This window comes from Pempheris klunzingeri, chromosome 20 (assembly GCF_042242105.1).
Source record: "Pempheris klunzingeri isolate RE-2024b chromosome 20, fPemKlu1.hap1, whole genome shotgun sequence".
In the NCBI taxonomy this organism is placed as follows: Eukaryota; Metazoa; Chordata; class Actinopteri; order Acropomatiformes; family Pempheridae; genus Pempheris; species Pempheris klunzingeri.
The window spans coordinates 184134-207500 of record NC_092031.1 but is presented as its reverse complement, the minus strand read 5'-3'; the positions used below and the strand labels follow the sequence as shown (position 1 = coordinate 207500).

The following is a 23367-nucleotide window of genomic DNA, read 5'->3' as shown; positions in this document are numbered from 1 at the left end:
ACGTACAGCTAACGTACAGCTACCATACAGCTAACGTACAGCTAACATACAGCTAACGTACGCCTAACGTACAGCTAACATACAGCTACCGTACAGCTAACATACAGCTAACGTACACCTAACGTACAGATAACATACAGCTAACATACACCTAACATACAGCTAACGTACAGCTAACATACACCTAACGAACAGCTAACATACACCTAACATACAGCTAACGTACAGCTAATATACAGCTAACATACAGCTAACGTACAGCTAATATACAGCTAACATACAGCTAACGTACAATTAACGTACAGCTAACGTACAGCTAACATACACCTAACGAACAGCTAACATACACCTAACGTACAGCTACCGTACAGCTAACATACAGCTAACGTACAGCTAACATACAGCTAACATACACCTAACGTACAGCTAACGTACGCCTAACATACACCTAACATACAGCTAACGTACAGCTAACATAAACCTAACGAACTGCTAACATACACCTAACATACAGCTAACGTACAGCTAATATACAGCTAACATACAGCTAACGTACAGCTAATATACAGCTAACGTACAGCTAACATACAGCTAACGTACAATTAACGTACAGCTACCGTACAGCTAACATACAGCTACCGTACAGCTCACATACAGCTAACGTACAGCTACCGTACACCTAACATACAGCTAACATACAGCTAACGTACAATTAACGTACAGCTACCGTACAGCTAACATACAGCTACCGTACACCTAACGTACAGCTAACATACAGTTAACGTACAGCTAATGTACAGCATCAAGAAAACAAACATTTGATCGGATCCAGTGTGCGTACGTTACTGAGATCCCAAACAAAAGCCCCCCCCACAAAAACACCTAAGCTGAAGGTAACGTCAATGACATCATCAGAGGAGGGTTAATACACATCCTCAGTCAGCTCGTTAGCACACAGCTCGTTAAGAGCTCGTTAACACGTACAACAAACACACACACAACTGTCACTCAAACTGTGTGTGTGTGTGTGTTACTGTGCTTTGGTTGACAGACCAGCTGAGCAGCGATAAAAACACAAACACTCGTTTCTTCTCTTAAAAACTGGAAATCAACAGCGATCCATCGCTATCGGAAACGCTTTGTCAATCAATACACACAGAAGGAAACATCTGTTAAATAACAGTTAGAGGGAGATCTCTCACTCCTCCCTCCTTCTCTTCATCAACAGTAAAGAGAGAAGAAAGGAGGAGGAGGAGGAGGAGAGGAGAGGAAAAGAGAGGAGAGGAGGAGGAGGGGAGGAGGAGGAGGAGGAGAGGAGAGGAAAAGAGAGGAGAGGAGGAGGAGGAGAGGAAAAGAGAGGAGAGGAGGAGGAGGGGAGGAGGAGGAGGAGGAGGAGGAGGAGGAGGAGGAGATGAAAAGGAGGAGAGGAGAGGAGGAGGAGGTCTGGCCTCCTCGTCGTAGTGTCTGATGTCTACTGATGAACAAGAGAATCAATACATCACCTCTAACACACACACACACACTCACACACACACACACACACACACACACACACTCACACACACACACACACACACTCACACACACACACACTCACACTCACACACACACACACACACACTCACACTCACACTCACACACACACACACACACACACACACACACACACACACTCACACACACACACACACACACACACACACACACACACACACACTCACACTCACACACACACTCACACACACACACACACACTCACACTCACACTCACACACACACACACACACACACACACACACACACTCACACACACACACACACACACACACACACACACACACACTCTGTTGGTGTGTTGGTCAGGTTGATTACTGCCTGTGGCTCCTGTGTGTGTGGCCTTGTGACTCTGGGACCTGGTCTTGGGGCCTGGACCTAGACCAGAACCTCACAGTGAAGGACCCAGCTGTCCTCCTGGACTAGATCCAGAGCAGCACCAAGACCCAGGGTTGTTGACTCTGCTGGCACCATGTGGGCGGGCCTCTGTTTGATGTTCGGACGTATCTGGTGACATCACGGCGAGGAAACAAGATCCAGTTCTTAGAGGTTCAGAAGCTGAACACCAGAAGCAGAGCCAGGTTCTCTTTGGTGAACAAGGCGTTAAAAGAGGAAGTCACACTGCTCTGAGATCAGTTACTGCAACCTAAACCTAAACAGCGACACGTTTCCTGTCACATGACTAAGTTACTGTGATGGAGTCGATTCGTCGCTGACGTTTGACTCTGATCATTTCCTGTAAAGACGATCTAGCAGCTCTCTGGGGCCTCCCTCCGGCCAGCTGATCGACTTATTCAGGTTTCTGTGGGGGGCGAGGAGCTGTCCAGAAAACTCCTCATTTCAGCTCCACCAATCAGCTGCTCTTCCTCCATTACGGTGAGTTCAAAGACACACAAACACAAACCAGGCATCCCACGAAAGTTCAGCTCAGAACGGCGCCCACACTGATTTAGTCACTGAGACTTCCTGTGGGGACACGGCTTTGGTCGTTAGGACGGCTCACGCTCTTTAATTGTTTCCTCATTCCTTCGTTGAATTATAAAAATGGTTCGTTAAATGGTTTTATTTAAAAGCGTGCTGTGTTTGAGGTCCTCGGTCTGAGCAGCCGAGCTGCAGCAGATGGTGTGTTCAGGGTCACACTCCTCATTCTGTGACTGTTTCCCAGGAAGAGAAAAATATTCAGCTCCACTTCATCTCTCCATTGACTCCCATGCATTCATACATTTAACATTTAGCCGGCCGGGCCCCTCTGGGGGCCCCAAACATTATTCTGCTGTCAGTCACCCTGAAACACGGCCGGTAATGAGATTCCATCCCAAACCGACCTGCAGCATGAGAGCCAAATCACACCTACGCCGCCACATGATTGACAGCACGCCGTCCTCCCATAATCCCACACTGCACACACCAGAGACACGAGACTGTACCCCCCCAAAAAAATTCTCACATCTGGTATTCAGAGTGAGAGTGTGAAAAGATGAGAGCCGGTCCACCACCACCATCATCATCATCGCCGTCTTCATCGTCAGCTTCAGACAGCTCAGATCTCACCTGAGAGGCCTTTCTGAGGGCGGGGAGGCGTTAAAGCGACTGGAGATCAGCGACTTAAAACATTCTCACCATCGGCGCTCAGCGGGGAGATTGTCCCGTCGCGTCTTTACACAGAACAAAGAACCTGAAGTGCCGCAGCAGGAGGCTCAACCCGCGGCCTGGGGACCCTTCAGGAGGCCGATGCTGATAACACAGGGCTTCTCAAAGCTTCAGCCAAACATGAGCCACCTGCACAACACGAATGCTTCAGTACGCTGACTAAATCAGCGCTCAGAGAGAAAACTCCAGGAAGTAAATGTAAAACAGACCTCAGAAGGTCAAACACATGAGATCAGAAAACATTTTTTCTTAAAAGAAGGAATGTGTGTGAAATGTGTTGGATGCACTGTGAGAAACTGAGAACAGGAAGGAAGCAGCTGCAGCTTCGACTGAAACCTGTTCAAAAGTCAAACTGTTTGCAGACGATCCGACCCTGTTTGAACAAGGTAATAATCCAGAGGGTCAGACCCTGGATCGGTCCTGAAGCAGCTGAACAACTGCTGCCTGCATCAGTTAGTCTGGTTGTATTACTGTTGTGTAACACACAACGTGTTTTTTAGAGAGCGATATAATGGCTGTTTGTGGTTAAACCAAAAGGATCTTCCAGGTCTCTCTCTGTAGGGATCCTTTCCATGATGCTGTCACACACTTAGAATAACACTCTGAGCCTGTCAGTGGATCAAACAAGCTCTTTTAGTGGACCTACTGTGATCAGGTGCAGTTGTCCCAAAGGATCACGTTGCAGCCATTGCAGCCCGTTTGGTGGCTGCTGGCTGAGGTGATCTACTGGACCAGTTCCAACACTTTTACTACCTACCAGTCACTCAGACACCAGGATGTGGACAGAGAGGATCATGGGTAGAAACACTAGAGTTGTCCTACTTCTCCAAAACATATCTGACAGAGCTGATGATTTGGGTGTCGGACAGTGTTGGTCGGAAACAAAGGACGTCCTCCAAACATCAGTTGTCATCCTGAGCCGTCAAACCTCCGTCTGTCACTGTTGATTCATGTTAAAAGGTTAAAGTGCTTTCATTGTTTTAGACATTTATGACTCTTTGAATTATTTAATTCTGTGTCACAGCCGTGCTTCTCTTTGTTGGGCAGCGTTTCACTAGATTTTATGTAGAAACCCTCAAACGGACTCGAACAGTGTGAACTGCTCCTTAAACAGGCTTTAAATAAAAGGCAGTCTGGTTGAGTCGGAGTGTTTGTGCTCCAGCAGCAGTCTGACCCTGACATGTTTCCTGTTCACTGGACGCCGCCGAAAACACAGGAGACCTTCCCATCATGCATTTCAGCAGGCAGAGGGAGAAAAAAGAGCCGCTGTAATATCACCACTTCTCTTTTCAAAGGGCTGCAGCAGCCACATCCCTCCATCCATCCATCCCTCCATCCATCCCTCCATCCATCCCTCCATCCATCCCTCCCCTGCTTTTACTCCCCCCGCAGCCTCGGAGAAGAGAGAAAGAGAGAGTTAAAAGGGGGGAGGGAGGAATGAGATTAATACTCAGGGGGAGGACGAAAGGAGAGGAGGAGGGGTGAAGAGAGGAGGAGGGGGAGGTGAAAAGAGAGGAGAGCGAATGATTCCTCCTGGGAGAGAGGAGGAGGAGGAGGTGGGGAGGAAGAGGGGGGAGGAAAATATTAGCCGAGGAGGAGGGGGAGGAGCCGCCTGAGTCGGACCAGTAGGGCTGATGTTATTATGGGATGAGCCTGGTATTCATCACCTCCGTGTTAACTTTATTAACACCCTCACCTGTAACAGTGAGTCCAGGTGCGGATACCAGCGTTACCATGACAACAAACCACCACAACCAGTCCTTATTCTGCTGGTTATTAACGCTGGTTACTAGCAGTGGCTATTAGCGGTGGTTACTAGTTGTGGTTATTAGCGGTAGTTTCTGCCGGTGGTTATTAACGGTGGTTACTAGCTGTGGTTATTAACAGTGGTTACTAGCTGTAGTTATTAGTGCTGGTTATTAATGGTGGTTACTAGCTGTGGTTATTAACAGTGGTTACTAGCTGTAGTTATTAGTGCTGGTTATTAATGGTGGTTACTAGCTGTGGTTATTAACAGTGGTTACTAGCTGTAGTTATTAGTGCTGGTTATTAACGGTAGTTACTAGCGGTAGTTATTAGCCCTGGTTATTAACTGTGGTTACTAGCTGTAGTTATTAGTGCTGGTTATTAACGGTGGTTACTAGCTGTGGTTATTAACAGTGGTTACTAGCTGTAGTTATTAGTGCTGGTTATTAACGGTGGTTACTAGCGGTAGTTATTAGCGCTGGTTATTAACGGTGGTTACTAGCGGTAGTTACTAGCAGTGGTTCTTAGGAATACTGCAGAATCCTTCAGATTTCATAGAGCTGATTTCTCTATTGAAGTTTGAAAAAATAAAACTTTTGTCTGTCGGTGTTTCAGAGACGAGGCTGGGTCATCCTGGGGATGACCATAGGCTACAGGTACTACTATATCTACACCTGGTATTATTACCTGTAGTACATGGTACTGCACGTCCTTCCCCACATCTCCTAAAGACAAGTTTTTGAATAAATCAACCACATATCAAAGGTACTACACCTGCTACTACTATACCTACACCTGCTACTACACCTGGTACTACTATATCTACACCTGGTACTACTATACCTACACCTGCTACTACACCTGGTACTACTATATCTACACCTGGTACTACTATACCTACACCTGCTACTACACCTGGTACTACTATACCTACACCTGGTACTACTATACCTACACCTGCTACTACACCTGGTACTACTATATCTACACCTGGTACTACTATACCTACACCTGCTACTACACCTGCTACTACACCTGGTACTACTATATCTGCACCTGGTACTACTATACCTACACCTGCTACTACACCTGGTACTACTATATCTACACCTGGTACTACTATACCTACACCTGCTACTACACCTGTTACTACTATATCTACACCTGGTACTACTATACCTACACCTGCTACTACACCTGCTGCTACTATACCTACACCTGGTACTACAATACCTACACCTGCTACTATACCTGGTACTACTATATCTACACCTGGTACTACTATACCTACACCTGCTACTACACCTGGTACTACTATATCTACACCTGGTACTACTATACTTACATCTGGTACTACTATATCTACACCTGGTACTACTATACTTACACCTGGTACTACTATACCTACACCTGCTACTACACCTGCTGCTACTATACCTACACCTGGTACTACTATACTTACACTTGCTACTACACCTGGTACTACCAGGTACTACAGCCGTGTGCGTATCAGCTGTAACGCTGTGTCTCTGTCCTCCGTGACGACAGTATATCAGCACAGAAACACTGACATGTTGATTTGAATTATAAACATACAGATTATAAACAGTAAGTGTAAATTCCAATAAAACACACACACACACAAACAAACACTCACACACAAACACACACTCACTCACACAAACACACACACACACAAACAAACACTCACACACAAACACACACTCACTCACACAAACACACACACACACCAGGCTGGGCCGGAGAAATATGCTGCTATTAAAATAATGTGTGTGAGAGAGCATGAAATACATTCAGCAGAGATCAACACACACTGCATGATAATACGGACTGTGTGTGTGTGTGTGTCAGTATCTGGTACCTGTCGATGATGACGGGGTCCGACGGCGTCTCGTTTCTGTTTCCACAGCTCTTCTTATCGCAGCAGCGACTGACAGACAGACAGAGAGAATAAAACAAACTGTCAGAGCGTCTTAACTCACTGCTCACAGAGCTGAGCCACTCACAGGTACCACGGGTACTACAGTACAGGTATTATGGGTACTACAGTACAGGTACCACGGGTACTACAGTACAGGTATTACGGGTACTACAGTACAGGTACCACGGGTACTACAGTACAGGTATTACGGGTACTACAGTACAGGTACCACGGGTACTACAGTACAGGTATTACGGGTACTACAGTACAGGTACCACGGGTACTAGAGTACAGGTATTAGAGGTACTATAGTACAGGTACCACGGGTACTACAGTACAGGTACCACGGGTACTACAGTACAGGTATTACGGGTACTACAGTACAGGTACCACGGGTACTACAGTACAGGTATTACGGGTACTACAGTACAGGTATTAGAGGTACTATAGTACAGGTACCACGGGTACTACAATACAGGTACAACTGGTACTACAGTACAGGTATTACGGGTACTACAGTACAGGTACCACAGGTACTACAGTACAGGTATTACGGGTACTACATTAGGATGTGTCAGGACCAGGTTCATGTGTGCTCGAGTCCCTTAGAGGACAGTCACACCTGGTCTAAACAGACCTGAGGAGTCACGCCTGGTTTAAAACATGTGAGGTAGGGTCACAGCCAGACCAGGTCCTCAGGTGTACCCTGACCAGGTCTGACTGTTCAGGTAGGTTTTCTCAGGTCCAGTCCTAGTCTGTCCAGTGGTGCAGGGGTGTGTGGTAGGTGTTCTTACCTGCACATGATCTCATGTGTCAGCAGGACTCGGCACATCTCTGGATTCTTGTCTTGGCCTTCGTAGATGATCGCCTATGAACAGACAGACAGACCAACAGACAGACAGGTGTGCTGAGGTCATTCAGGTGTTTAAACACACCTATAAACATACAGTTCAGTCCAGAGTCCAGCTGCTGTAGATGGAAACGTGTCCTACCTTCCCACTTGTCTCCACCAGCTTTAATTGCAGCGTCATTCTGCTCTGTCTAACAGTGGATATTAGCGGCGGTTATTAGCAGTAGTTATTAGTGGTGGTCAACAGCGGTAGTTAGTGGTGGTCAACAGCGGTAGTTATTAGTGGTGGTCAACAGCGGTAGTTATTAGTGGTGGTCAACAGCGGTAGTTATTGGTGGTGGTCAACAGCGGTAGTTATTGGCGGTGGTCAACAGCGGTAGTTATTAGTGGTGGTCAACAGCGGTAGTTCTTAGCGGTGGTCAATAGTGGTAGTTATTAGTGGTGGTCAACAGCGGTAGTTATTGGCGGTGGTCAACAGCGGTAGTTCTTAGCGGTAGTTCTTAGCGGTGGTCAATAGTGGTAGTTACTAGCGATAGTTATTGGTGGTGGTTATTAGCGCTGGTTATTAGCGGTGGTTACTAGCGGTGGTTATTAGCGCTGGTTACTAGCAGTAGTTATTAGTGCTGGTTATTAGCGGGCAGTGAGCAGGGCAAACATTTGATTCTCTGAATGGTTATTCACAGATGCAGCCTGCAGACATTCATAAGGAGCAGCTGGAACCAACGGTATTAAAAGCCTTTTCCACCCGGAACAGATCACATGACACGAACGATGCCTGACGGGCGTGTTCGTTAAAGCCTCACTAATTGAATGATGATTTAAATGCTGAATTCCATTAGTGTCAGTGTGAGCAGCAGAGAGCGCTGGCTGGGCCCGGTTATCACTGGGGGTAAATGTACCAACCCCCCAGGCTGCAGTCAGGTCAGCGCCTCCTGCAGGCCGCTAGAGCAAAACACCCCAGCAATTAACATCCTTAGGGTTCATTCTCTGGAGAGCAGGACAGAGACTGGTCCTGGTCTCCTAAATGAATTATAGCAACAAACATGATTGAACAGAAACGTGATGATTCTGAGCAACACTTCTATCAACATGATGAAACATTTTTAACGAATCAGCATATTTCAGGAGGCATGTTTATTGTCGCTAATTTGAACTCAAATGGTGTCAAATGACATGAAAAGCTTGAAATGTGTAAACAAGACGTACAACACAGCGTGAGATTTATTCGCCATCCCAGAGATCAGGTTGTTGCGTCTCTCAGGTCATTAAAAAGCAGATTCTGACGTTTGTCAGATCATTTAAACACACCAGGTAGAAACACTGCAGCCTCACACGTGATCACACGGTTCACGTTAAGTTTCAGTTTCTGTGGTCATATCACAGCCGACAGACGGCGGCGGCGTGTTTGTCACTCAGGTGAAGCAGGAACAACCTTCTTTGTGAAGGAACGACGCCTGTATGAGCAGATGGTTGAGGCGTCTGTGATCAGAGACTCTGATGTCAGATTCGCCCTGACAGACACACAGGAAGCCGTACGACGTCGTGTCTCTGATGTAACAACAGATTCATTCAGGTTGAAGCCATCTGCATCCCGACGGCGAGAAAAACTGAGACAAACAGCGACCGATGATAAAACACAGTCAGCTCATTATCTGGTCTTCACACCTCACAGGTCCTGTTGTCTCTCAGTTAAGGTCGGAAACAAATGATGGATCTCTGTCACCGTTCAGTCAGGAACTCAGGACATCAGGTATGTGGCATAACTCTTAACGTGACAGATATCATGTTAGTAACATGTGACTAACGCTGAATGTAACTTACATCATGTATGTAACGCAACTTCTAGAAGTAACAAACTTATTTGAACCCAAACACCATCTTTTCCTAAACCTAACCAAAGAATGTAACGTGACTTTGAACGTTACTTTTGTCATAATATAGCGTCCCCGTTTGTCCTGTAGGGGGCGCTGAAAACTGAAAACACTCATGTATGTGGTTTTGGAGGTTGTTTGTGGGGGGGGTCGCTTCTCTAGGAGGACGTGTTGGTACATACAGTGTGTGTGTGTGTGTGTGTGTGTGTGTGTGTTTATAAGAATATTAGATGACATAAAGAGATATACAGGAAATATATCAGAAATATTCAAGTGTGAAGGTGGAGAGAGAAGGAGGGGAGGAGGAGGAGAGGAGGAGGTGAGGAGGAGAGGAGAGGAGGAGAGGAGGAGGTGAGGAGGAGGGGAGGAGGAGGTGAGGAGGAGAGGAGGAGGTGAGGAGGAGAGGAGGAGGTGAGGAGGTGAGGAGGAGGAGAGGAGGAGGTGAGGAGGAGAGGAGGAGAGGAGGAGGAGAGGAGGAGAGGAGGAGGTGAGGAGGAGAGGAAGAGGAGGAGAGGAGGAGAGGAAGAGGAGGAGAGGAGGTGAGGAGGAGAGGAGGAGAGGAAGAGGAGGAGAGGAGGAGGAGAAGTCAGTCAAATCAGAAAAACAACAAACTGTCAGAAGCTGAATGTCAGGTGGAACTGTAGGAGGAAAAAAGGCTCTTATTTTGAAATAACTCCCCGTCTCATTGGTCTGTTTTCATCATATTGGTGTTGATCACGTGACCTGCTGATGATCAATATGATCAGACTGACTGATCAGGGGTACCCATGTGATCATCAATAACCAATAATCAGTCTCACCTGTTTGGTCATGGAGTCGATCAGCCGGACGTACAGATCCTGCTCCGTCCTCACCCCTGCACACACACACACACACACACACACACACACACACACAGCATTGTTATGACTGACTGAAGTGTGTGATGTTTCAGATTGACCTGATAATTGATCAGGTTGATCAGACTGTGATTAGAAACACTCATCTGCTGTGATGTAAAACAAGCGTACCCACCGTTGCTGTAGAGCAGCTGCAGTTTATAATGAATCCCGTTGTTGGTTTTCTCTCCGGTCGGCTCCTGGACACAAAAACAAACAGGGAGCGCTTCATTCTCACACCGGGGTCAGTCTGACGGCGCAGGGGGCGCTTGGTTCAGCTCCAACCGGGTGGAAATGTGATTGAAAGGTTTTAGCATAGAGGGTGTGTTTGGTTTCCTGTCAGGCAGAATGAGGAGACTGATTCTGTCTCTATGACACTGGGGCCGGTCAGCAGGGTGGAGATCAGCTCCACCCTGCTGACCACGTGCTGATCCCTCCACCCGTTTCTTACCTTTTCTTTCTCCACAAAGTCGACGTAGGTGGTGCGTTCGATCTCCACTGGCTGGCCCTGTCGGTCGTACAGCGCCAGCACGAAGTGGAAGAAGTTGGACTTCCTCAGGTTGGACGGAGGCTGCTTCTCAAAGTGAGCCCTGGCTAACCCCACCCCGCTGAGACACACAAGGAGATGAAGGAGACGACGATCAAACCAACACGTTCACAGCTGAGCCCATCACTCTTTACATTGTCAAAGTTCAACAACAAAACCTTAACAAATCAAATGAGACTGTGAGGACACAATCTGATGGTTCAAATAATTAACAGAGTCAATTAAATTTCACATTTTAAATCCTCAGGTAATGTTTGTATAAAAAGTCATGGCAAAGACACAAGCAACGTGACGTCACACCTTTAACAGTGAATGAAAGGGTTTCTCCCCCTGGTCCTCTCTGTCCACATCCTGGTGTCTGAGTGACTGGTAGGTAGTAAAAGTGTTGGAACTGGTCCAGTAGATCACCTCAGCCAGCAGACACCAAACGGGCTGCAATGGCTGCAACGTGATCAAAGCCACCAGACTCCATTGAAATAACAATCACAGAACGCAAGAGCTGCTGGTTACGTCTGCTTCCAATGGTTAGTTTGTTTTATTACACAAATATTAAGTTTGATCTGAACTAAACCTTAAAAACTCCAAAGTGACACAACAACACAGACACACTACCTGATGGAGGCAGCAGCAGAGCAGCAGCTCTAAAATCCCTGTTTTAGTGAATGTAGTCTGGTGTGTGTGCTGTTTGTGGTTAAACCAAAAGGATCTTCCAGGTCTCTCTCTGTAGGGATCCTTTCCATGATGCTGTCACACACTTAGAATAACACTCTGAGCCTGTCAGTGGATCAAACAAGCTCTTTTAGTGGACCTACTGTGATCAGGTGCAGTTGTCCCAAAGGATCACGTTGCAGCCATTGCAGCCCGTTTGGTGTCTGCTGGCTGAGGTGATCTACTGGACCAGTTCCAACACTTTTACTACCAACCAGTCACTCAGACACCAGGATGAGGACACAGAGGATCATGGGGGAGAAACAGTGGAGGTACAGAAATACTATGAAAAACAAATCTAACTTATTTGGAATGACTCAACTTTAAATTGAAACGTAAATTATTTTTAAAAATACTGTAAATGAGGTTTTGGTGGGAAGTCAAACATGTTCCAGCTGTTCTGGTGTTATTAAAAACATTTTAACCTGATTCTTTTTTTTCTCATCTCAGAACAAAAAGGCGTTTCTGGAGTTACGAGGTTTCCATCTGACGAGCAGGCTTTCAGCAGAAAAGACGAATGTTTGGAAATGAGAAACTAATTAAACTCTGATTGTGACCCCTGAACACCAACAACAAGAGTCCCATTCAAAAATTAATCCAATTAGTGAAATAATTGATGAATCTCTGAGCCGTCACGTGACTTGAATCTGTGTCGGACGCAGTTTAAATCAAACGCTCCTCAGAGGAAACACCAGCAGTCACATCACACATGTCATCAATTAATCAGTGTGTTTCTGACACGTTTAAATAATGAAAGCCACATCAGATGAGAGAAACATGACGGGGTTTAAACTCCCGACTCGTTAACGTTACTGCTGATTAACGGAGAACATTCAGTGAGGCTGTGAGCGGGAAATCTTCCTGCAGATACTCAGAGAGACACGAAGCTTCGGGCTGTGACCTCGTGTGAAGGAACATGTGAACAACAACACGTTTAATATGAAGGGAATCACTTTAAATTCATGCGTTCATGTGCGGCTCCATAAATATTCAGAGAGTCAAAGAGCGGCTCTGACCCCGACCCTCACTTTAATAAACGCCTCAACGTTTGGAGGCTTTTTCCTGTTTAGGTTTTTGTTGGATTTGGACAAAAGAAGAAAAAAGACAAAGAAGAAACTCATGCTCAGGTTGAAAAAATCCAAAGTGTGAAGCCATGAAAACGATCTGCTGCCGCCGAGGGAAGGAAGAGCTCCGGAACAAACAGTCTGATGAATGTTAATGTTACAACTCTGTCTCAGACGGGACTTTAAATCTAAAGACTGTGTGTGACCTCCGTCTGAACACTTTCACGCTTCTTTTATTTCACCCTGCAGGAGGTTCAGTGTTGGAATTATTAATAAGGACAGTTCTAATATTAAACATTAAAAATATCAAACGTCAGATTTCATCTGCAGCGCTGACGGACGCAGACAGAAAACAGACTGAACTCCTCCCGTCTTTCTTCATGACAACACTCAGATTAACGGGAACATTTTCATCATGTTAAAGATCAAACTGAGCTCAGTTCATCTGTCCTGTCGGCTGCTTCGCTGATGACAACTGTTAGTAATAAAACCTGTTAATAATAAAAACTATTAACAATAAAACCTGTTAATAATAAAAACTATTAACAATAAAAACTGTTAATGATAAAAACGGTTAACGATAAAAACTGTTAATAAAAACTGTTAATGATAAAAACTATTAATAATAAAAACTGTTAACAAAAACTGTTAATGATAAAAACTATTAATAATAAAAACTGTTAACAAAAACTGTTAATGATAAAAACTGTTAACAATAAAAACTGTTAACAATAAAAACTGTTAATGATAAAAACTATTAATAATAAAAACTGTAAATAAAAACTATTAATAAAAACTATTAACAATAAAAACTGTTAACAATAAAAACTGTAAATAATAAAAACTTCATATTGAACTCTGCAGACTGTTAAATGTTCCGTTTGGACTTTTTATTTCTAGTTTTTATTTTAATGGGACTGATTCTAATAATTCCACGGTTCTCTGTGCGTCTGACTCTTTTTAGAAACAACATAAACTCATCTGTTTGAAATGTTTTCTGTCTGATTTTTCACAGTTTCAAAATGTTAAATATCAGCAGAAAGACTTTTGATCATGTAAAGACCGTGAGATGGTTTCACCGTTTAGCAGAATTGAGTTCTTCAGAAAGAGACGAGAAGGTTCTGCTGCTCTGAGCCGTTTTATTGGAATGAAAAAGGCTAAAACTAATGATGTGACAGATGTGAACGTGTGAATAATCCTGCCGGCTGAGTGTGAGCATGCCGCCAACACACGGCGGTTGGAAATTAAAGATTCATTTCACCATTTTTATGGAGAACATTTATGTTCCCCTCAGCTGTTAACATGAACCTTTTTCTCCTGTTTGACCCTTAATGAAGCAGCTAGTCTGTGAAAGTGAAACCTGGAAATGTGTTTCCGGCTTCAGTAACTGAAACTCTTGGTTGTTTCATTCTGCTCAAATTTGGAGGATCAGACGCTGAAGTGATGAGAACAAATGTTTCACTTCTGATCAGATCTGACCACTGAACGATGAAACATTGATCAGAAGGAAGACGAGGCGTCCGTCTGCTCTGATCTTTGCTCACAACTGATTTTCTGTCGACTCCGATCAGCCTGAAGCTGCGACTCTGACGCGTCTTTTCTGCTGAATAAACGTCCCGTTAACCCCACTTAGTGCATGAGAAAAACTACAAGCAGGAGCCGAATAAATGGGATAAAAAGGCTTTTTTCTGATGAGATGAGGCAGGACATCATTTTGCCTTTAAAGAACCGCTTTCTGATCTAAAACATTAAACATTCTCCTCACTTGTTCCTGGCAGTAAAAACATTTTTTTCTTGTCATCTAAACTGAGCCGCAGATTGCTGAAATGATCAGGAAAACAGATTAATGTGATCAGTAATTAATTAGAATTCATTTTAAAAAAAAATCTCAAATAGTAATTAACCTAATTTGACAAATCTTTTCTTTTTTTAAGTCACACACGTCCTCACAAACCTTCCTGATTTTGCTCTGAGCTGCTGCAGCTTTAACTTCTCCTCAGAAATATTGGATGTTAAAGCCCTCTCCTCCTCGTCTAAACGCTCCTGCTGAGCGGCTGTCAGTCCACTGGGACTACAGCTCCCAGAATCCCTCTGGGGCGGCGGTGAGTTTACCTCTGAGCAGCCGTGTTGGCGTCCACCACTCCGGCCGAGTGCATCCAGGAGCGAACGGCCAGCGGCTCCTCCTTCATGCTGGCCGTGGCCCCACGGGGCAGGTTGTCCTGGATCCCGAACATCTCCGGGGCCCCGAAGCTCAGAGCGCCGCAGCGACCGCACGACCACGAGGACAAAAAAACAGGAAGAAGGAGAAAAGCAAAGAGGAAAAAAAGTCCAGCTGGAAAACAGGCGCTCTGCAGGACGAACAGGCTCGAGCTTCGAATCCGAAACAAGCCGGCGAGAAGGAAGAAACAGGGAAAGAGGAGGAAAAAGAATAGATTTATGCGGGATGAGGTGACCAGGAGTTTTATTCAACTGCAGAACTTTATTTCTCTTTTTCAGATTTAATTCAACTTTTTACTCTGAAGGACGGGAAGGTTTCCGGTTTCAGTTTATTTTCAAGGATTTTTTTTAAAATTCTCAGGGTTGGCGAACATTTGGAAACCCGGCATGAAGGAAAGGAAGGAGGAGGAGAAAAAAAGGAAAAGAAAAATAAAATCCTCAGAGGAAACGAGGGGAAGAACAGAGCCGAGTCCGGACGGCGAATCGAGCGCAAGCAAAGTGTCTTTTTTCTTTTCCCCAAAGAGAGGAGGAGAGAGGAGGAGAGGAGGCTGGTGATGGAGGGATGAGGAGAGAAACTCTCAGCCCTGCGGCCCCACAGGACTGGACGCCAAAACCCAAAAACCCCACGGGTCTTCCTCCAAGCCGCTGACGACATCACAGCCGGGGGCGGGGCCTGACCATATAAGGAGAGGAGAGGTGAGAGTGTGTGTGTGTGTGTGTGTGATAGAAGAGAGAGAGAGATAAAGAGAGGGAGGAGGGGGAGGAGGCAGGCACTCAAACCAACCAACCAGAGAGAGAGAGAGAGAGAGAGAGAGAGAGACTGCCCTTGTGGAGTCATTTACTCCCCCCATTTACTCTCTCTCTCTCTCTCTCTCTCTCTCTCTCTCTCTCTCTCTGTCTCTCCAGTGGAATCGAGCCTCTGAACTGGTTTCATTCCTGGTTTCATGCAATTCAAAGAGTTTGTGATGCTGGTGGGAAGCCAGTGAGGGATCCATCTGTCCTGCTTGTTGCCATGGAGACTCTGGTGGGGACAGGACACAGGACACCACCAGTCATCTTCATCATCATCATGAGCCAAAGGTTCCATCCAAACGGAGCTCAAATTCCAGATGAAAATGTGGTAAAAATGAACAAAAACAGGAAGTGCTGCTTGTTTCCTTTCATCCTGATCTGTGATCTGATTGGCTGATGAAGGTGAGTTCATGCTATGGTCAGTGCCATTAAACTACCATAGAAGAGGAAGAGTTCACAATGACAACACGTCGTTAAAGAAATCAAATAACTGTTATTTCCGTACAGGTGTGAATCATCAGCATAGAGACGAATACTGACGTAGGATCCTGTTTGTTCGTTACATAAAACACGTTAAATCACACGGAATCACCGCAGGAGGGAAACTCTGTTGATGTCTTCGGCATCTTTCTGCAGTCCTTGCTATCAAAGCGCCGACATGTTGATGGAGTGCTAGGTGAACGCAGATACACGATCTTTAGTGACGACTTCCTCCCTTCATATCGCAGACGGCCCCAAACTCCAGAAAAGTCCAGAGAACATCCCACTGGACTTTTCTCCCACCTTCTTCCCTGGCTGACCACTTGGTAACAAGATCTAGATGAAAAGATGTCGTAAGACGAAGCTCGTCTGAACGGAACACAGAGATGACGAAGACAAACGTAATTTAAGAGTCGATGTGACTCAGGAGGAAACGAGTGACTCGACAAACACGTCTGCTGGTCCTCATCTTCATCACGTATCTGCGACTAAAAACAGAAAGAAAAAAGAGGTGACCAGAAGTGAGACAGGTTTTTCAGAGTAATGTTGCTCCCCCCATCATCTGGGGGCGAAGGCCTCCAAGGCTCCGAGGGGAGGACCAAGTCCGGGCCGAAGAGATGAAGAACAAGAGGAGGAGGAAGGAAAGAGAGGAAGAAAGGAAAGGAGAGAGAGGGGAAGAAGATTATCATGTTTCCAGAAAGAGGAAAGACACTGAGAGGATGAGGAGGATGAAGAAGACGACAGGGAAGGAGGAGGAGAAAAAGACGAAGAATAATCAGGAAGAGATGGACAATGAATGAAAGAAACGCAGGGAAAATCCAGCGGGAAGACGAAGAAACTAAGGAAAACGAAAAGAAAAACAAATAAAAAACAAAGTGATGAAGAATAAGAGGATGAGGAGGATGAAGGTCTGGTGAGTGAACCCACTCTTTACTCTCTTTTTATTCTTTTTTACTCACAAAACTGAAACTCATCCTCACTGCAGGAACTGATGTGACCGAGTGAAGAGATCAGTCGTTACCTGATCACTCCCTGATCACTCCCTGATCACCTGATCAATAAGGAATAATAGTTATGACATCCTGCAGGTTTTCTGATGGTAATAAAAAGCTGATAATTCAATTTAAATGATCGAATAAATGAGCTGTCTGAAGGAGGATGTCTGATGGGAAACGCGGAGGGTGAGGGGGGTGGGGGAGGTGGGGAGGTCGGGGGCGCGGTGGAGGGGGGTACAGGGGCCGGAGGAGGAGGAGGAGGAGGAGGAGGAGGAGGAGGCGGCAATCTGGTTTCCAAATGAGGCTTCGTTCTTTTGGGACAAATCCTCGACCTGGGGGGGGGGGTCCTTCACGGACACGATGACACCCCCCCCCCCCCCCCCCCCCCATCTGGATCAACGCACCGCTCTGATTCCTCCTGACGACTGAAACCTGATTTTATTTTTATTTCTCAAGTTTTATTTTGATTTCATCGACATTGTCACATGAAATCCTCGTATCTCCGTCAGCTAAAATGTTCATTTATTCATTTATCACACACACACACTCTCACTCTCACACACACACACACACTTCATTTACACACAGAAAAAAAGAACATGTAGAAAATAAAATACATTCATGCTTCAGAAAATTAAACTCGTTCACAAAAAATGAAGGGAGAGGAAATCAATCAATTTGAGCCGGTGATCAATACGTCCAGTAATAAAACACCTGTTCAGAGCAGACAGCAAATAATATTATACAGAGAACAAGTCATCTGTAGGAACTGACATGAAACAAGACGTCATCTGAAAACATCTCATTCAGTCTAAATCTAAAATAGAATATAAATCTGAAAATAGAATATAAATCTGAAATAGAATATAAATCTAAAATAGAATATAAATCTAAAATAGAATATAAATCTGAAAATAGAATATAAATCTAAAATAGAATATAAATCTGAAAATAGAATATAAATCTGAAATAGAATATAAATCTAAAATAGAATATAAATCTGAAATAGAATATAAACGTGAAAATATGTACAGTCGGATCTTTAAAAACCTGAAAAGCTTCCTCGCAGACTGAACTCGGATCAGTTTCCAGGTCAGAACCAAATGAGTCTCTGTGTTTTTGCCCTTTTGATCCGAGCGAACGTCCTCCAGCTGCAGCTGCACTGTTTTAAGATTTGATCTCATTTACATGAAGAGAAACTCGGTTACGTTCAAACTCGATCTGTCAGCTGCAGGCGCTCGATCACTGTGACGTGATGAATTATCTACGTTTAGTCTTCACACCTTTACAGGAACATTTAGTATTATATTCTTCTTATTTTATTTGTGTGGTCGCAGCCTTAAATCGGCTGTTTTCTCTATGAGATTTTGTATGGATGAAGATTAAATTACTTTGTCTGAATTATATTTCAGAGGGTTTTTACTTTAAACTTTTGATCAAAACTTGGTTTTTATGGTGAAAGAAAAATGAGCTTCACTTGTGCTTTAAAGTCAAACATTCATTTCACCTTAAACAAAACCATTGATGCAGTGAATTAGCAGGGCGTCATATTCACTGTCTTCTGTTTTATGTTTCACAATCTTTTTTTTTCTTTGGTTAAAAAGTTGTACTTTCAAAAAGATAAATAAATGTAATTTATTCTAGAATATAAATATTCTAGAATTCAGACATTTATATTATTGTGTTTATTCAGAATAATAAAGAAACATTTTTAATTCAATGATTCTGTTTTTCTTTCAGTTTATCGTCTAATTTACTGACAGCGTGTGTGTGTGTGTGTGTGTGTGTGTGTGTGTGTGTGTGTGTGTGTGTGTGTGCGCGCGCGTGTGTGTGTTCTGTGTGTTAAACCCTCCTCGTCTTTATTGTGTGTGAAGTGTTTCCCTTTGTGTGTGTGTGACGGAGCGAGCGCTCCACACACACACACACACACACACATTTGCATTTAAATAGCGACATCAACCAGCGTTCGTGGCGGCACACCGGCGGGTTTCCCAGATGTCACTGCAAAGTCAGATGGGCCAGCTGTCACACACACACACACACACACACACACACGGTTGACTCTGTAAAAAACATTCACTTTAGACTGTAGCAGCGTTTAAACAGCCACAAAACACACTGTGTGTGTGTGTGTGTGTGTGTGTTCTGTGTGTGTGTGTGTGTGTTCTGTGTGTGTGTGTGTGTGTTCTGTGTGTGTGTGTGTGTGTGTGTGTTCTGTGTGTGTGTGTGTGTGTGTGTGTGTGTGTGCTGAGGGAACATGGATCATTGATCTAACCTTTGTGACTGTCTGATTAACGTGACATCACCTCACCTGTCTGCTGTCAGCCAATAGAAAGCTCAGGTAGAGAGACTGTGGTTTAAGGATGAGCTCACATGATAAAGTTCTTCAGCTCCGGTCGGGACGTGGACGCCGTTCTCTCTCCTGTAGGAGGCGCTGACCTCTAACAGGAGGAATCTCTCGTCTTCACTTGCCACACGGGGCGCCGCCGTGGACTGTTAAGTTCTGTCCGTCCGCCATTCAGGGTGTCAACAACGGCGTCCCGTATGTCTGAACCTGAACACTGAGGAATGACCTCGCTGCCATCTCAAAGCATCGCACACGTCCGAACTCCAGAACAGATCGTCCTCTGGAGGTACTCGCCGTCAGCAGACGGTAGGTGGCTTCACGGTAAAACCCGAGCGGCTCGCTGGTGACCAGTGGTCTCCAGCTTCTGACTGAGCGGAGACTTTTCTCGTGGCCACAAATTCATCAAAACATGGGAACACGTTGAAGAGAACAAATGAAAAAAAAGTGTGGTATGAATTGTATCTCGTACCCACAAATAAATCATCATGTAACAATGGTAACATGGTAAAATGGTAACATGGTAACAATGGTAACATGGGAACAATGGTAACATGGTAACAATGGTAAAATGGGAACAATGGTAACATGGGAACAATGGTAACATGGTAAAATGGGAACAATGGTAACATGGGAACAATGGTAACATGGTAACAATGGTAAAATGGGAACAATGGTAACATGGGAACAATGGTAACATGGTAACAATGGTAAAATGGGAACAATGGTAACATGGGAACAATGGTAACATGGTAAAATGGGAACAATGGTAACATGGTAATGTGGTAACAATGGTAACAATGGTAACATGGGAACATGGGAACATGGGAACAATGGTAACATGGTAACATGGTAACAATGGTAACATGGTAAAATGGGAACAATGGGAACATGGTAACAATGGTAACATGGTAAAATGGGAACAATGGTAACATGGTAATGTGGTAACAGTGGTAACATGGCAATTTGGTAACAATGGTAACAATGGTAACATGGTAAAATGGTAACAATGGTAACATGGTAACATGGTAAAATGGTAACAATGGTAACATGGTAATGTGGTAACAATGGTAACATGGTAAAATGGGAACAATGGTAACATGGTAACAATGGTAACATGGTAAAATGGGAACAATGGTAACATGGTAACAATGGTAACATGGTAAAATGGTAACAATGGTAACATGGGAACAATGGAAACATGGTAACAATGGTAACATGGTAACATGGTAACAATGGTAACAATGGTAACATGGGAACAATGGTAACATGGGAACATGGTAAGAATCGTAACATGGTAACAATGGTAACATGGGAACATGGTAAGAATCGTAACATGGTAACAATGGTAACATGGGAACAATGGTAACATGGGAACATGGTAACAATGGTAACATGGGAACATGGGAACAGTGGTAACAATGGTAACATGGTAACAATGGTAACATGGGAACAATGGTAACATGGGAACATGGTAACAATGGTAACATGGGAACATGGGAACAGTGGTAACATGGTAACAATGGTAACATGGGAACAATGGGGACATGGGAACAATGGGGACATGGGAACAATGGGAACATGGTAACAATGGTAACAATGGTAACATGGGAACAATGGTAACATGGGAACAATGGGAACATGGTAACAATGTAACATGGGAACAGGGGAACTACGTGTACCTCATTCTCACGAATCGATCAAAGTGTGTATCAGTAACACTTTGATCATTAAATGTGAGAAAACGTGACTTTGGTTTCTACATTTTTCTCTAAAAGTGATTGATTAGTACAACATTTGTCAACTTGTTTTACGAATAGACTATAAGAGCGAAGGGGAAGTGAAGTAGGTTGCTATGGTTACACGGTGATGTGTCAGCTGATTGTGGAGCTCCTCCAGGAAGTGTGTTTACTGATCACGATCAATCATTATGCAGACCACAGCAGCTCTTTTTACCGCTCTGATGTCAGTGCTTTTCCGACTAATCCTCACGTAAAAAGTTATCATGGATACCTGACGATAAGTTACATCACAAACATCATGTGAAATGTGTCATGTGAACCTGAAGCTCAGTCCATCCGCTGCGACTCACCTTACCGCATCACCTGACTTCCTTTAACCACCACGGCCACTAGAGGCCGTCTACGAGTACGCCGCTCGTTTTAACCCCTTTGAATAATATTTGTTGGACCGTCCCGCTGGTCCAAAGGTTGGCGGTTTTTAACACTGTTTCAGACCTCCGTCAGGTCTAAATCCTCTGAGCTTCATTCAGTCTGAGCTACGTCACTCGAACCCACCAACTACAAAACCAAACTAAGCCTCCATCATCTCCATTGTTAATATTTCAAACATCAGACTCCACCTGCGTCACCTTACCGTCACGTCCATCCTGTATCACCTACAACCACATTTTAAAGACACACTTTAAAGTTCCTCTGAAGTCACGTCATCTCTCCTCCGTCTGATCTTCATCACCTCAAACCAACGTCACTGCTTTCATCTCTCTGTTGAATAAATCAGAGTTTTGCATCAGACCAGCTGAAGAAAACTGATCCGGTTTGATGTTTCTGAACCAGACTTCAGTCTGAACACATCAGGTGCAGCTCGTTAAAGTTTATAATCAGTCAGAACGATGAGCCACATGCTGATATGTGTTTGATAAAATGTTTACCTTAAATCAGATCTTTTTTAAATGGAGTGTGATTCAAATCAGGTTGAAAAGTTCCTTCAGTCTGACTGAAATCAGCTGATTCATCATCTTAACTGATTGAGTCTCAGCTGTCAATCAAACTGTTGGCTGCGTCTCGTCGGAAAGTGACTGACAGATGGTCAACCAGTCCTCTTTCAGGTCCTCAGTTTGACCACAGACCAGATCACTGTCACATTTTAACAACTTCGTTTTATTCTATTTTATTCTTCTGCTTCTTTAATTCTTTTCTGTTTCATGTCTTATCTTTTTTCACTTCACATTATTGACACATTTTATTTGATATCTTATTTATCTTTTTTCTTTTTATTTTAGTTCAGCTATTTCCCCCAATTTCCTCCTCATGTTCTCCTCTGATTCAGTTATTTTAATGTTTACATGTGTTTTATTCTAACATGTTTGTGTTTTAATGTGTTTTATTCTAACATGTTTATGTGTTTTAATGTGTTTTATTCTAACGTGTTTGTGTTTTAATGTGTTTTATTCTAACATGTTTATGTATTTTAATGTGTTTTATTCTAACGTGTTTATGTGTTTTAATGTGTTTTATTCTAACGTGTTTATGTGTTTTAATGTGTTTTATTCTAACGTGTTTATGTATTTTAATGTGTTTTATTCTAACGTGTTTGTGTTTTAATGTGTTTTATTCTAACGTGTTTGTGTTTTAATGTGTTTTATTCTAACGTGTTTATGTATTTTAATGTGTTTTATTCTAACGTGTTTGTGTTTTAATGTGTTTTATTCTAACGTGTTTATGTGTTTTAATGTGTTTTATTCTAACGTGTTTATGTGTTTTAATGTGTTTTATTCTAACGTGTTTGTGTTTTAATGTGTTTTATTCTAACGTGTTTATGTGTTTTAATGTGTTTTATTCTAACATGTTTATGTGTTTTAATGTGTTTTATTCTAACATGTTTATGTGTTTTAATGTTTTATTCTAACATGTTTATGTATTTTAATGTGTTTTATTCTAACATGTTTATGTGTTTTAATGTGTTTTATTCTAACATGTTTGTGTTTTA

The 23367-nt window shown here is 43.7% G+C and overlaps 1 protein-coding gene across 1 annotated transcript in view; it reads right to left on the bottom strand.

The window, feature by feature from the left end:
* LOC139220123 (transcription factor COE3-like) overlaps positions 1-15044 on the bottom strand; it is a 29611-nt gene extending 14567 nt beyond the window's left edge. The window contains exons 1-6 of the mRNA XM_070852193.1: positions 14923-15044; positions 10943-11099; positions 10628-10691; positions 10414-10469; positions 7687-7760; positions 6833-6901 (exon numbers count right to left, since the gene is read on the bottom strand). Coding sequence (XP_070708294.1) covers positions 6833-6901; positions 7687-7760; positions 10414-10469; positions 10628-10691; positions 10943-11099; positions 14923-15044 — 542 coding nt within the window. The remainder of the gene's footprint in view (positions 1-6832; positions 6902-7686; positions 7761-10413; positions 10470-10627; positions 10692-10942; positions 11100-14922) is intronic.
* Between the last annotated feature and the right edge of the window lie 8323 nt (positions 15045-23367).